Source organism: Stegostoma tigrinum, chromosome 1 (genome assembly GCF_030684315.1).
Source record: "Stegostoma tigrinum isolate sSteTig4 chromosome 1, sSteTig4.hap1, whole genome shotgun sequence".
Lineage (NCBI taxonomy): Eukaryota > Metazoa > Chordata > Chondrichthyes > Orectolobiformes > Stegostomatidae > Stegostoma > Stegostoma tigrinum.
In genome coordinates this window covers 189,463,696-189,477,662 of record NC_081354.1, presented here as the reverse complement: position 1 = coordinate 189,477,662, position 13,967 = coordinate 189,463,696, and the positions used below count along the sequence as shown (strand labels likewise).

Below are 13,967 nucleotides of genomic sequence, written 5' to 3'. Positions count from 1 at the left end.
CTGGGGCTGGGGCCTGGGGGAGACGTTTGTTGCCTGATTCGAGGGACTTGGTGAATGGGGGAGAGGCTTGGTGCCCGTGGGAAGGGCTAATGCCTGGGGTGGGACTTGGTGCCTGTGGGTGGGGCTGGTGCCTGGGGGAGGAGCTTGGCATCTTGGGGAGGGTCTTGGTACCTATGGGAGGGGCTTGGTGACCATGTCCCTGAATTTGCTGTTGTTTGACCCTCTCTGTGCATCTCCAGGTGATGAGGGAGGTTCGCAGACAGTGCCCATCTATCACGAGGATTTACAGCATTGGCAAAAGTTACCGTGGTCTCAAACTCTACGTCCTGGAGATATCCGACAATCCAGGAGTCCATGAATTGGGTGAGTGTGATTTCCTCAGCGGTGGGAATGGTCGTCCAATCCAGGGCTTGTGAGTACAATTTGGGAAATTTGCCAGGAGTTCCCTGTGAATTGTGGCTGTTGGACGGCCTGTGCTTGGATTTTTCAGGAGAGCCAGAGTTTCGGTACGTTGCGGGAATGCACGGGAACGAGGTTCTGGGCCGGGAGCTCCTGATCCTATTGATGCAGTTCCTGTGTAAGAAATACCTGCAGCAAGAGCCCCGCATTGTGGAACTGATACACAGCACCCGCATCCACCTACTGCCCTCCATGAACCCAGACGGATACGAAATTGCACATCAATTGGTACGAAGGGAGAGAGGGAATGGGGGAGGAAGGAAGGGGGAGAAAGAGAGAGAGAGAGACTGCTTAAAAAGGGTGTCCCTGCCTAGAGACATTGGGAGAGAGTGGCATATGTAAAAATTGGGACCACGAGTAGACCATTGGCCCCTCGAGCTTGCTCTGCCATTCAATAAGATCAATGTTTCAAATTCTACAATGCCACCTACCCTCGATTCCTCTGCTCAACCAGAATCTACTCACCTCCACCTGAAAAATATTCAATGATCCCACTACTTAGACAGAGAGTTCCAAAGTCCCGAAAATCATTGACACAAAAAAAATTTGCTTCATTTCTGCCCAATTTGGGTGATCTGTAAATTTCAGACAGCTCCTCCCAGTTCCCAGCTAAACCGCAAGGGAAAACCACCTATTCACATCCACCTTGTCAAGGCCATGCAGGATTGGACACTCTTCAGTCACCTCTTACGCTGTTAAATGACAATGGAAATGATCAGAGCCTATCCAACCTTTCCTCCTTTCAGGTATTAATTTTCAGGTTGATGCTCAGAAGGAGGGTGTATAGAAATTATGAAAAACATGAGGATAGATAAGTCCCCTGGGCCAGATGGGATATACCCAAGGTTTCTATGGGAAGCGAGGGAAGAGATTGCTGCCCCTGTGGCGATGATATTTGCATCCTCACTGTCCACTGGAGTAGTACCAGAAGTTTGGAGGTTGGCAAATGTCATCCCCTTGTTCAAGAAAGGGAAGAGGGCTAATCCTGGGAATTACATACCGGCCAGTCTTACTTCTGTGGTGGGCACATTACTGGAAAGGATTCTGAGAGATAGTATTTATGATTATTCTGGGACCTCTGCTCTTTGTGATCTTCATAAATGACTTGGCTGAGGAAGTGGAAGGGTGGGTTAGTCAGTTTGTCAATGACACGAAGGTTGGTGGAGTTGTGGATAGTGTGGAGGGCTGTTGTAGGTTGCAACGGGACATTGACAGGACACAGAGCTGGGCAAAGAAGTGGCAGATAGAATTCAATCCAGAAAAGTGTGTAGTGATTCATTTTGGAACTTCGAATTTGATTGCAGAATACAGGGTTAATGGCAGGATTCTCGGCAGTGTGGAGGAACAGAACTACATTCAGATTTGAGAAGTGGTCTCACCTGTGCCCCGCATAACTGAAGCATAAAATATTAATTTGAAATAACAAAGTGTGGAGCTGGATGAACACAGCAGGCCAAACAGCATCTCAGGAGCACAAAAGCTGACGTTTCGGGCCTAGACTCTTCATCAGGTCTAGGCCCGAAACGTCAGCTTTTGTGCTCCTGAGATGCTGCTTGGCCTGCTGCCTTTATCCAGCTCCACACTTTGTTATCTTGGATTCTCCAGCATCTGCGGTTCCCTTTATCACTGATATCAATTTGAAGTTCAGTTTGTCTCACGATAAAAGATAGCCTTCCCTTAGCCTTCCTGATTATTTGCTGTACCTGGGCATTAATGTTCTGTGTCTCACATGCTAGAGCCCTCTGCCCTTCAGAGTTCTGCAGCCACTCTCTGTTAAAGTAATACCCTCTTTTAATATTCTTCCAGCCAAAATTCACACCTCCCCTCTTTATATTTGCCAGATCTCTGCCACTCACTCAACCTGTCTCTGTGTTGACCTGCAACTCTCAGCTGAAATTCATCTATGAAGTGAGCCACCATGCCTTCACTTCCCTCATCGAAAGTCATTGAGCAACAAGCCCAGGCCAAGGCAGACTCCTTTCGGCACCTGCTGTGTTTTCTGGCAAGTGGCCAATCTCCTATCCATGCCAACACGTTCCCTCTTTCACTGGAAGTAGAGTTAACATTTCAGTTCAAGCTGACCCTTCCCTAGAACGGTTCTGAGGAAGGATCACTGGACCCGAAGTGTTAACTCTGCACAGAAGCTGTTGGACTTCCTGAGCTTTTCCAGCAACTTCTGTTTGTGTTTTTAACTAATCTACGGGAGTTTTTGAAAATGTAACGAGTAGAAATAGATGAGGGGCGGATGGAATTTTCAGGAGGTTTTTGACCAGGTCCCTGACCAAGGCGAGTGGACTGGGGAGAATGTGCTGGTATGGATGGAGAAAAGTCGCTTACAGATAAGAAAGAGAGATTGGGAATAACTGGGTCTTTATTTTGAGGGATAAGAGTGCTTCTTGAGAAACCGCAAGGATCAGTGAGACGGCCCCAGCTGTTTGTGATCTCTATCACTGACCTGGGTGCGAAATCGAAAGATAGCAATCCTGAGTAAGGAGATAAACTGAGGCACAGGATCAGGGGGACAGCAGCAGTGGTGGGGGAACCGCGGTCCGAGGGGGGATAGACCAAGGCACAGCATCTGGTGGGCAGCGAGGGGGATGGTGTAGGCCAGTGAAGGGAGGGACTGAGGGGCAGGATCAGGGGGAGAGTGGGTGGGGCTCTGAGGGAATAGGTTGAGGGGGCCCTGATGGGATATACTGAGAGGCAGGATCAGGGAGAGTGGGTGGGTCTCTGAGGGGATTGACTGAGGGGCAAGATCAGGGGGAGAGTGGGTGGGGCTCTGAGGGGATATACTGAGAGGCAAGATCAGGGGGAGAGTGAGGGCGGGCTCTGAGGGGATAGACTGAGGGGCAGGATCAGAGGGAGAGTGGGTGGGGCTCTGAGGGGATTGACTGAGGGGCAGGATCAGGGGGAGAGTGGGTGGGGCTCTGAGGGGATTGACTGAGGGGCAGGATCAGGGGGAGAGTGGGGGGGTTTGATGGGGTACAGTGGTGTTGCGATGGCTGAGTGTGTTTACCAGCTGCAGCTCCAACAATCTGCTGGTTGTGGAAATGACCAAAAGATGGCAAAACAGGAATGTGATTAGTTCAACTTTTTAAAAAAGTGTTTTTTGGAGGAATAAGTTCACTCTGAGAAACAATGTAAGGAAGTGAAAGTTAAGGCAGTAGAATAAATTCCATGTTAGTTCCAAGTATGACTTGATAGAGATGTATAAAATGATCAGAGGTATAGATAGAGCAGACAGCCAGAGACTTTTTCCTTGGGTGGAGGTAACTATTATGAGGGGGCATAGTTTTAAATATTGGGGAAATGTCAGAGCTAGGTTCTTTACTCAGAGAGTGGTCGGGGCGTGCAATGCACGGCTGGAGAGGGTGGTGGAATCGGCCTCATTAGGGGCACTTAAGCGGCTATTAGATAGGCATATGGATTAGATTAATTTTTATTAGATTCCCTACAGTGAAGAAACAGGCCCTTCGGCCCAACAAGTCCACGTCTCCCGTTAGAGCATCCCACCCAGCCCCATCCCCCTATAACCCACACACTCCTGAACACTACGGGCAGTTTTCCCATGGCCACTCCACCCAGCCTGCACATCTTTGGACTGTGGGAGGAAACCGGAGCACCCGGAGGAAACTCACGCAGACACAGTGCAAACTCCACACAGTCGCCCAAGGCTGGAATGATAGTATAAGGTAGGGGTGTAGGTTAAATAGACCTTAGGATTAGAGTAAAAGTTCGGCACAACATTGTCGGCCGAAGGGCCTGTACTGTACTGTGCTGTACAGTTCTATCTTCTAATATGTTCTTTAAAAAGTAGGATGTGAAAAATCGAAAACAGACATTGCTGGGAAAACTCAGCAGGTCTGACAGCATCTCGGACAGAAAGGAGAATTAATGTTTCGGGCCTAGTGACCCTTCAATGAGCCCCCAAAGAATACAAAGATAGCAGGAAAGAGCTCTAACAAGGAATCGGGGCCAAGGAATGTCTTTGGCAAACAGGATTAATGAAAGTCCTGACATTTTTTATAGACAGTTAAGGAGAAAGAGTGTGGAGCTGGAGGAACATACTGTGTAATTCTCAGACTCCAGCATCTGCGCTTCTTACCATCTCTGAGCAGAAGGAGTGTCACCAAGGCAAAGGCAGACCCACTCAAGGACAAAGGAGGGAATTTACGTGCAGAGCCAGGGAATGTGGTTACGTTAGTGGGGCCACTTTTGGATTATTCTGTACTGTTCTGGTGACCTTGCTGGAAAGTTTGAGTTATAAGGAGAGGCTGGATAGGCTGTAAAATTTTTCCCTGGAGTGTCGGAGGCTGAGGGGTGATATGGTCGAGGTTTATAACATTATGAGGGGAATAGATAAGGTCAATAGCAAAGGTCTTTGCCCCAGGATAGGAGAGTTCAAAATTAGTGGGCATAGGTTTAAGGTGAGAGGAAGATTTAAAAGGGGAACACAGTGGGTCAGACAGCATCCATGGAAAGAAAGCAAACTAATGTTTCAAGCCTAAGATAACAAAGTGTGGAGCTGGATGAACACAGCAGGCCAAGCAGCATCTTAGGAGCACAAAAGCTGACGTTTCGGGCCCAGACCCTTCATCAGAAAAGGGGATGGGGAGAGGATTCCGAAAGAAATAGGAAGAGAGGGGGAGGTGGACTGAAGATGGATAGAGGAGAAGATAGGTGGAGAGGAGAGTATAGGTGGGGAGGTAGGGAGGGGATAGGTCAGTCCAGGGAAGACAGACAGGTCAAGGAGGTGGGATGAGGTTAGTAGGTAGGAAATGGAGGTGTGGCTTGGGGTGGGAGGAAGGGATGGGTGAGAGGAACAACAGGTTAGGGAGGCAGAGACAGGCTGGGCTGGTTTTGGGATGCAGTGGGGGGTGCAGTGGGGGGAGGGGACGATGGAGGCCAGGATGATACATGAAAACACCACCCTTTTGCAAGTTCCCCTCCAAGCCACTCAGCATCCTGTCTTGGAAATATATCACTGTTTCTTCACAACGCTGAGTCACAATCCTGGAATTCCTTCCCTAATGGCGTTGTGGGTCAACCCACAGCAGATGGACTGCAGCAGTTTAAGAAAGCAGCTCATCCCCACTTTCTCAGGGGCACCTGAGAAAGGCAATAAATACTGGGCCAGGCAGCAACGCCCACATCCCACAAATGAAAAAAAAACAGGCTTTGGGGAGAGTGGGGCAGTGGGATTAGTTTGGGATTGATACAGGGCTATGGGGAGAGAGTGGGGCAGTGGGATTAGTTTGGGATTGATACAGGGCTATGGGGAGAGAGTGGGGCAGTGGGATTAGTTTGGGGATTGATACAGGGCTATGGGTTGAGTGTGGGGCAGTGGGATTAGTTTGGGATTGATACAGGGCTATGGGGAGAGAGTGGGGCAGTGGGATTAGTTTGGGGATTGGTACAGTGCAATGGGAAGCAAATGAGGCAGTGTCTTTAGTGTGGAGACTGGTAAGGGTCTATAATAACACAAGAAACAGGAGCAGGAGGAGGCCATCTGGCCCATCGAGCCTGCTCTGCCATTCCATAAATTTATGGCTGATCTTTTTGGGCACTCAGCTCCAGTTACGTACCCGCTCACCACAACCCTTAATTTCTTTACTGTTCAAAAATCTGTCTTTGCCTTAAAAACATTCAATCAGGAATCGTCGACTGCCTCACTGGGCAAGGAATTCCACAGATTCTTTGGGTGAGGACGTTCCTGCTCAACGCAGTCCTACATCTGTTCCTCCTTATTTTGAGGCGATACCACTTAGTTCCAGTTTCACCTGCTCGTGGAATTAACCTCCCTGTTTCTATCTTACCTATTCCTTTCATAATCTTATATTTTCCGATAAGATCTCCCCTCATTCTTCTAAATTCCAATGACTAGAGTCCCAGTCTACTCAGTCCGTCCTCATAAACCAACCCTCTCAACCTAGTGAACCTCGTCCGTACCCTGCCAGAACATCCTTCCTCAAGTAAGGAGACCAAAACTGCACACCGTACTCCAGGTGTGGCCTCACCAGGACTCAATACAGCTGTAACATAACCCGCAGACAAGGGTGGCGCAGTGGTAGTATGGCGCACTGACCTATACATCGCCGAGGCCAGATGCCAACTCTCCGACACCACCTCCTACCGCCCCCTCGATCATGACCCCACACCCGAGCACCAAACCATCATCTCCAACACCATTCATGACCTCATCACCTCAGGGGACCTCCCACCCACAGCCTCCAACCTCATTGTTCCCCAACCCCGCACGGCCCGTTTCTATCTCCTTCCCAAAATCCACAAACCTGCCTGCCCTGGTCGACCCATCGTCTCAGTCTGCTCCTGCCCCACCGAACTCATCTCCACCTATCTGGACTCCATTTTCTCCCCTTTGGTCCAGGAACTCCCAACCTACGTCCGTGACACCACCGACGCCCTCCATCTCCTCCAGGACTTCCAATTCCCTGGCCCCCAACACCTCATCTTCGCCATGGACGTCCAGTCCCTATACACCTGCATTCCGCATGCAGATGGCCTCAAGGCCCTCCGCTTCTTCCTGTCCCGCAGGCTCGACCAGTCCCCCTCCACCGACACCCTCATCCGCCTAGCTGAACTCGTCCTCACCCTCAACAACTTCTCTTTTGACTCTTCCCACTTCCTACAGACTAAGGGGGTGGCCATGGGCACCCGCATGGGCCCCAGTTATGCCTGCCTCTTTGTAGGTTACGTGGAATAGTCCCTCTTCCACACCTACACAGGCCCCAAACCCCACCTCTTCCTCCGGTACATTGATGACTGTATCGGCGCCGCCTCTTGCTCCCTAGAGGAGCTCGAACAGTTCATCCACTTCACCAACACCTTCCACCCCAACCTCAAGTTCACCTGGGCCATCTCCAGCACATCCCTCACCTTCCTGGACACCTCAGTCTCCATCTCAGGCAACCAGCTTGTAACTGATGTCCATTTCAAGCCCACCGACTCCCACAGCTACCTAGAATACACCTCCTCCCACCCACCCTCCTGCAAAAATTCCATCCCCTATTCCCAATTCCTCCGCCTCCACCGCATCTGCTCCCACTATAAGACATTCCACTCCCGCACATCCCAGATGTCCAAGTTCTTCAAGGACTGCAACTTTCCCCCAACAGTGATCGAGAACGCCCTTGACCGCGTCTCCCCTATTTCCCGCAACACATCCCTCACACCCCGCCCCCGCCACAACCGCCCAAAGAGGATCCCCCTCGTTCTCACACACCACCCTATCAACCTCCAGATACAACGCATCATCCTCCGACACTTCCGCCATCTACAATCCGACCCCACCACCCAAGACATTTTTCCATCCCCTCCCCTGTCTGCTTTCCGGAGAGACCACTCTCTCCGTGACTCCCTTGTTCGCTCCACACTGCCCTCCAACCCCACCACACCCAGCACCTTCCCCTGCAACCGCAGGAAATGCTACACTTGCCCCCACACCTCCTCCCTCACCCCTATCCCAGGCCCCAAGATGACATTCCACATTAAGCAGAGGTTCACCTGCACATCTGCCAATGTGGTAAACTGCATCCACTGTACCCGGTGTGGCTTCCTCTACATTGGGGAAACCAAGCGGAGGCTTGGGGACTGCTTTGCAGAACACCTCCGCTCAGGTCGCAACAAACAACTGCACCTCCCAGTCGCAAACCATTTCCACTCCCCCTCCCATTCTTTAGATGACATGTCCATCATGGGCCTCCTGTAGTGCCACAATGATGCCACCCGAAGGTTGCAGGAACAGCAACTCATATTCCGCTTGGGAACCCTACAGCCCAATGGTATCAATGTGGACTTCACCAGCTTCAAAATCTCCCCTTTCCCCACCGCATCCCTAAACCAGCCCAGTTCGTCCCCTCCCCCCACTGCACCACACAACCAGCCCAGCTCTTCCCCTCCATCCACTGCATCCCAAAACCAGTCCAACCTGTCTCTGCCTCCCTAACCTGTTCTTCCTCTCACCCATCCCTTCCTCCCACCCCAAGCCACACCCCTATCTACCTACTAACCTCATCCCACCTCCTTGACCTGCCTATCTTCCCTGGACTGACCTATCCCCTCCCTACCTCCCCACCTATACTCTCTCCACCTATCTTCTTTTCTCTCCATCTTCGGTCCGCCTCCCCCTGTCTCCCTATTTATTCCAGAACCCTCACCCCATCCTCCTCTCTGATGAAGGGCCTAGGCCCGAAACGTCAGCTTTTGTGCTCCTGAGATGCTGCTTGGCCTGCTGTGTTCATCCAGCCTCACATTTTATTATCTTGTAACATAACCTCCCTGCTTTTAAACTCTATCCCCCTAGCAATGAATGACAATATTCCATTTGCCTTTTTAATGACCTGATGCAATTTTTTACCATTTAAATAATAGTCCTTTGCACTGTTATTCCTACCATAATGGATGACCTCACGTTTACCAGCATTGTGCTCCGTCTGCTAGACCCATGCCCAGTCACTTCGCCTACTTATGTCCCTCTGCAGATTCCCAGTGCCCTCTGCAAACTTTGCTCTACCACTCACGTTAGCGTGGTCCATGAACTTTGACACACTACGTGATTCCCAACTCCAAACCATCTCTGTAAATTATGAACAATTGTGATCCCCAACACTGAACCCTGAGGCACACCATTAGCCACTAATTGCCAACCAGTAAAGCCCTCATTTATCCCCATTTTTTTGCTTCCTGTTAGGTAACCAATCCTCGGTCATGCGAATACATTGCCTGTGACGCCGTGTACCTTTATCTTTTGCAGCAGGGCTTTGTGCAGCGCCTTGGCTAATGTCTAATGCACCATATCTGCCAGTTCCTTCTTGTCCACCGCACTCATCAGGTCCTCCAAGAATTCCAGCAAATTAGCTAAACATGACCTGCCTTTCATCAACTGTGTCTGCCCAATGGGATAGTTCAGTTTTGGGAGATGTCACTGCCTGGGCCAGTATTTATTGCCCGTTCCTAATTGCCCTTGAGAAGGTGGGGGTGAGCTGCCTTCTTGAACTGCTGCATTCCTCCTGCTGTGGGTTGACCCACAATGTCATTAGGGAGGGAATTCTGAGATTTTGACCCAGCAACAGTGAAGGAACACTGATATGTTTCACTTGGAGGGGAACCCAGAGGTGGTGGTGTTCCCATATACCTGTAGCCCTTGTACTGCTAGATGGAAGTGGTTGTGGGTTTGGAAGGTGCTGTCTGAGGATCTTTGGTGAGTTTCTGCAGCGCATCTTGTAGATAGTACACACTGCTGCGACTGAGTGTCGGTGGTGGAGGGAGTGGATGCTTGTGGATGTGGTGCCAATCAAGCGGCTGCTTTGTCCTGGATGGTGTTGAGCTTCTTGAGTGTTGTTGGGGCTGCCCCCATCCAGGCAAGTGGGGAGTATCCCCTCACACTCCTGACTTGTGCCTTGTAGATGGTGGACAGGCTTTGGGGAGTCAGGAGGTGGAGTTACTCGCCGCAGTATTCCCAGCTTCTGGCCTGGTCTTGTAGCCACTGTGTTAATATGGTGAGTCCAGTTGAGTTTCTGTTCAATGGTAACCCCCAGGATGTTGATAGTGGGGGATTCAGTGATGGTAACACCATTGAATGTCTTGCTATTTCTTCCTTGATTATAGATTCAAGCATTTTCCCCACTACAGAAGTTAAGCAAATGAGCCTATAGTTAATAAAAACCAAAAGAACTGCAGATGCTGTAGATCAGGAACAAAAATAAAGTTGCTGGAAAAGCTCAGCAGTTCTGGCAGCATCTGTGGAGGAAAAAACAGAATTCATGTTTCAGGTCCGGTGACCCTTCCTCAGAACTATAATCCACAGTTACCCGCCTTTTACCCACCTCCTTTTTTAAACACTGGCATCGCATTTGCTGTTTTCCAATCTGCCAGATTGGACCACCCCAGAGTCCAGGGAATTTCGGTAAATGACCGTGAGTGCATGTGGTATTTACCCTGCCCTCTCTTTCAGTCCCCTGGGGTGGATTCCATTAGGGCGAGGAGACCTGTCAAACTTTAGCCCCATTATGTTGCTGAACACTTCCTCTTTAGTGATAATGATTGTTTCTAAGTCCTGACCTGCCATAGCCTCCTTGTCATCAAATTATTGGCATGTTATTGAAGACTGACACAGAATGCCTGCTCAATGCCTTGGCCATTTCTTCATTTCCCATTATTAAATCCTCCTTGTCATCTTCCAAAAGACTAATGTTTACCTTAGCCACTCTTTTTTCATTTTATGTATTCGTAGAAAAGTTTTGCTATCTGTTTTAACATTCTGAGTGAGTTTACTCTCAAATTCACCTTACTTTTCTTTATAGTTTTTCTTATGGCTTTCTGATGACCTTTTAAAGATTTCCTAATTCACTAGTTTCCCACTAATCTTTGCTACTTTGCATGCACTTTCTTTCAATTTGATACCTTCTTTTATTCCCTTAGTGATCCATGGCTGATTATCCTTTTTTCCTAGAGTCCTTCCTTCTCACTGGGATATACTTTTGCTGAGCACTGTGAAAAATCACTTTGAAAGTCCTCCACTGTTCTCCCATTATCCCACCATATAGCCTTTGCTCCCAGTCGACCTTAGCCAAATCCTCCCTCATCCCGTTTTCGTCTCCTGTAGGACTCTGGGATTGGATTTTATCTTCTCACCTCCCATCTGTATTTTAAATTCAACAAGACTGCAATCGCTTCTTCCCAGAGGATCTCCAACTCTCAGATTATTAATTATTCCTGTCTCATTACACAGGACCAGGTCTAGGACAGCTTGCTCCCTCGTCAGTTCCACTGCACACAGCTTGGGGAAGCTATCACAGATCCATTTGATGAACTCCTCCTCAAGGTTGCCTTGGCCAACTCGGTTTGACAATCAACATGTAGATTAAAATCCCCCACGATAACTGTTGGACCATTTTTACATGCACCAGTTATTTCTTTGTTTATTGCCTGGTATTGTTATTTGGTGGACTCTCGACCAGACCTATTAGTGACTTTTTCCCCTTCCAGTTTCTAATTTCCACCCACATTGATTCACCCTCACTAGCACGCTGATACCATCCTTAAATAATGGAGCTATAGCACCTCCCTTTCCTTCCGAATAGTCTGATACCCCTGGATAGTTCTCTCCCAATTGCAGAACTGTAGAATCCCTACAGTGTGGGGACAGGCCATTCAACCCAACCGGCCCACACTGACTCTCTGAACAGCATCTCACCCAGACCTATCCCCCTACCCTTTCCATGTAACCCAGCATTTCCCATGTTTAATCCACCTAATTTACACCTCCCTGAACACTTCAGGCAATTTCCCATGGCCAATCCATCCTGAACTGCACATCTTTGGACTGTGGGAGGAAACCGGAGCACCCGGAGGAAACCCACGCAGACACGGGGAGAATGTGCAAACTCCACACAGAGGGTCATTCTGTCAGTGGGAGCTGTGAAGCAGCAGTGCTAACCACTGAGCCACTGAAATCATGACCACTCTTATAGATGAGACCAAACCCTCTGAAAATATTTTAAGAAGTTAGCCTAAACGCTAACGCTTTATTGTTTAAGTACAGATGTGAAGTGCAGGTTCCTGATGTGATGCAACAGGTCAAGCTACTAAACATTAGTCAAAATACAATTTATTTAAACACTATAGTTAAAATACAAACAAAAGAAAGAGGAATTTGGAATAATTTAACTGTTGGAAAACTTAAATCAAATAATAAAGAACCACAAAGGGTCCCTATTATTCAGGGCCCTCTCTCATACACAACTCCCCCCAGCCATGTATTAAACTGCCTAATCTGCCTATTCCTAGCCTCCCTAACACGTGGAACAGGCAGTAATCCAGAGATTGGGATTAGCTTCTTTGGACATGGTGACTGAGCCAACCTCTTGCAGAATGCTCTTCAGTGATAGAACATAGAACAGTACAGCACAGAACAGGCCCTTCAGCCCACAATGTTGTGCCGACCATTGATCCTCATTCATCCTGATGTCTCTTCACTTTCTGTTGAAAAGGGAAATGATGGGAAAATGGGAGTAGTCTGGTATTGACACGGCTATGGGGAGAGAGTGGGGCAGTGGGATTAGTTTGGGGATTGACACAGGACTATGGGGAGAGTGTGGGGCAGTGGGATTAGTTTGGGGATTGATACAGGGCTATGGGGAGAGAGTGGGGCAGTGGGATTAGTTTGGGATTGATACAGGGCTATGGGGAGAGAGTGGGGCAGTGGGATTAGTTTGGGGATTGACACAGGACTAGGGGGAGAGAGTGGGGCAGTGGGATTAGTTTGGGATTGATACAGGGCTATGGGGAGAGAGTGGGGCAGTGGGATTAGTTTGGGGATTGATACAGGGCTATGGGGAGAGAGTGGGGCAGTGGGATTAGTTTGGGGATTGGTACAGGGCTATGGGGAGAAAGTAGGGCGGTGGGATTAGTTTTGGGGAATTGGTATGGGGTTATGGAGAGAGAGGGGCAGTAGGATTGGTTTGGGGGATTGGTATGGGTTTATGTAGAGTCCGGGGCAGTAGGATTGGATTTGGGGGATTGGTATGGGGTTATGGAGAGAGAGGGGCAGTAGGATTGGTTTGGGGGACTGGTATGGGGTTATGGAGAGACCGGGGCAGTAGGATTGGTTTGGAGGATTGGAATGGGGTTATGGAGAGAGAGGGGCGGTAGGATTGGTTTGGGGATTGGTACGGGGTTATGGAGAGAGAGGGGCAGTAGGATTGGTTTGGGGGTCTTGTATGGGGTTATGGAGAGACCGGGGCAGTAGGATTGGTTTGGAGGATTGGAATGGGGTTATGGAGAGAGAGGGCAGTAGGATTAGCTTGGGGATTGGTATGGGATTATGGAGAGAGAGGGCAGTAGGATTAGTTTGGGGGATTGGTATGGGGTTATGGAGAGACCGGGGCAGTGGGATTGGTTTGGGGGACTGTTGTAGGGTTATGGAGATTGAGGGGCAGTAGGATTGGTTTGGGATTGGTATGGGGTTTATGGAGAGACCGGGGCAGTGGGATTGGTTTGGGGGACTGTTGTAGGGTTATGGAGAGAGAGGGGCAGTAGGATTGGTTTGGGATTGGTATGGGGTTTATGGAGAGACCGGGGCAGTGGGATTGGTTTGGGGGATTAGTATGGGGTTTATGGAGAGAGACGGGCAGTAGGATTTGATTTGGGGTATTGGTATGGAGTTATGGAGAGACCGGGGCAGTGGGATTGGTATGGGGTTATGGAGAGAGAGGGCAGTAGGATTGGTTTGGTGGATTGGTATGGGGTTATGGAAAGACCGGGGCAGTAGGATTGGTATGGGGTTACGGAGAGAGAGGGGCAGTAGGATTGGGTTGGGGGACTGGTCTGGGGTTATGGAGAGACCGGGGCAGTAGGATTGGTTTGGAGGATTGGAATGGGGTTTATGGAGAGAGAGGGGCAGTAGGATTGGATTTGGGGGATTGGTATGGAGTTATGGAGAGACCGGGGCAGTGGGATTGGTATGGGGTTATGGAGAGAGAGGGCAG

The 13,967-nt window shown here is 49.4% G+C and overlaps 1 protein-coding gene across 1 annotated transcript in view; it reads left to right on the top strand.

Annotated features, from left to right (window-relative positions):
- LOC125456136 (inactive carboxypeptidase-like protein X2) overlaps nucleotides 1-13,967 on the top strand; it is an 83,550-nt gene that overhangs the window by 36,732 nt on the left and 32,851 nt on the right. Inside the window, exons 8-9 of the mRNA XM_059650821.1 lie at nucleotides 240-363; nucleotides 491-687. Coding sequence (XP_059506804.1) covers nucleotides 240-363; nucleotides 491-687 — 321 coding nt within the window. The remainder of the gene's footprint in view (nucleotides 1-239; nucleotides 364-490; nucleotides 688-13,967) is intronic.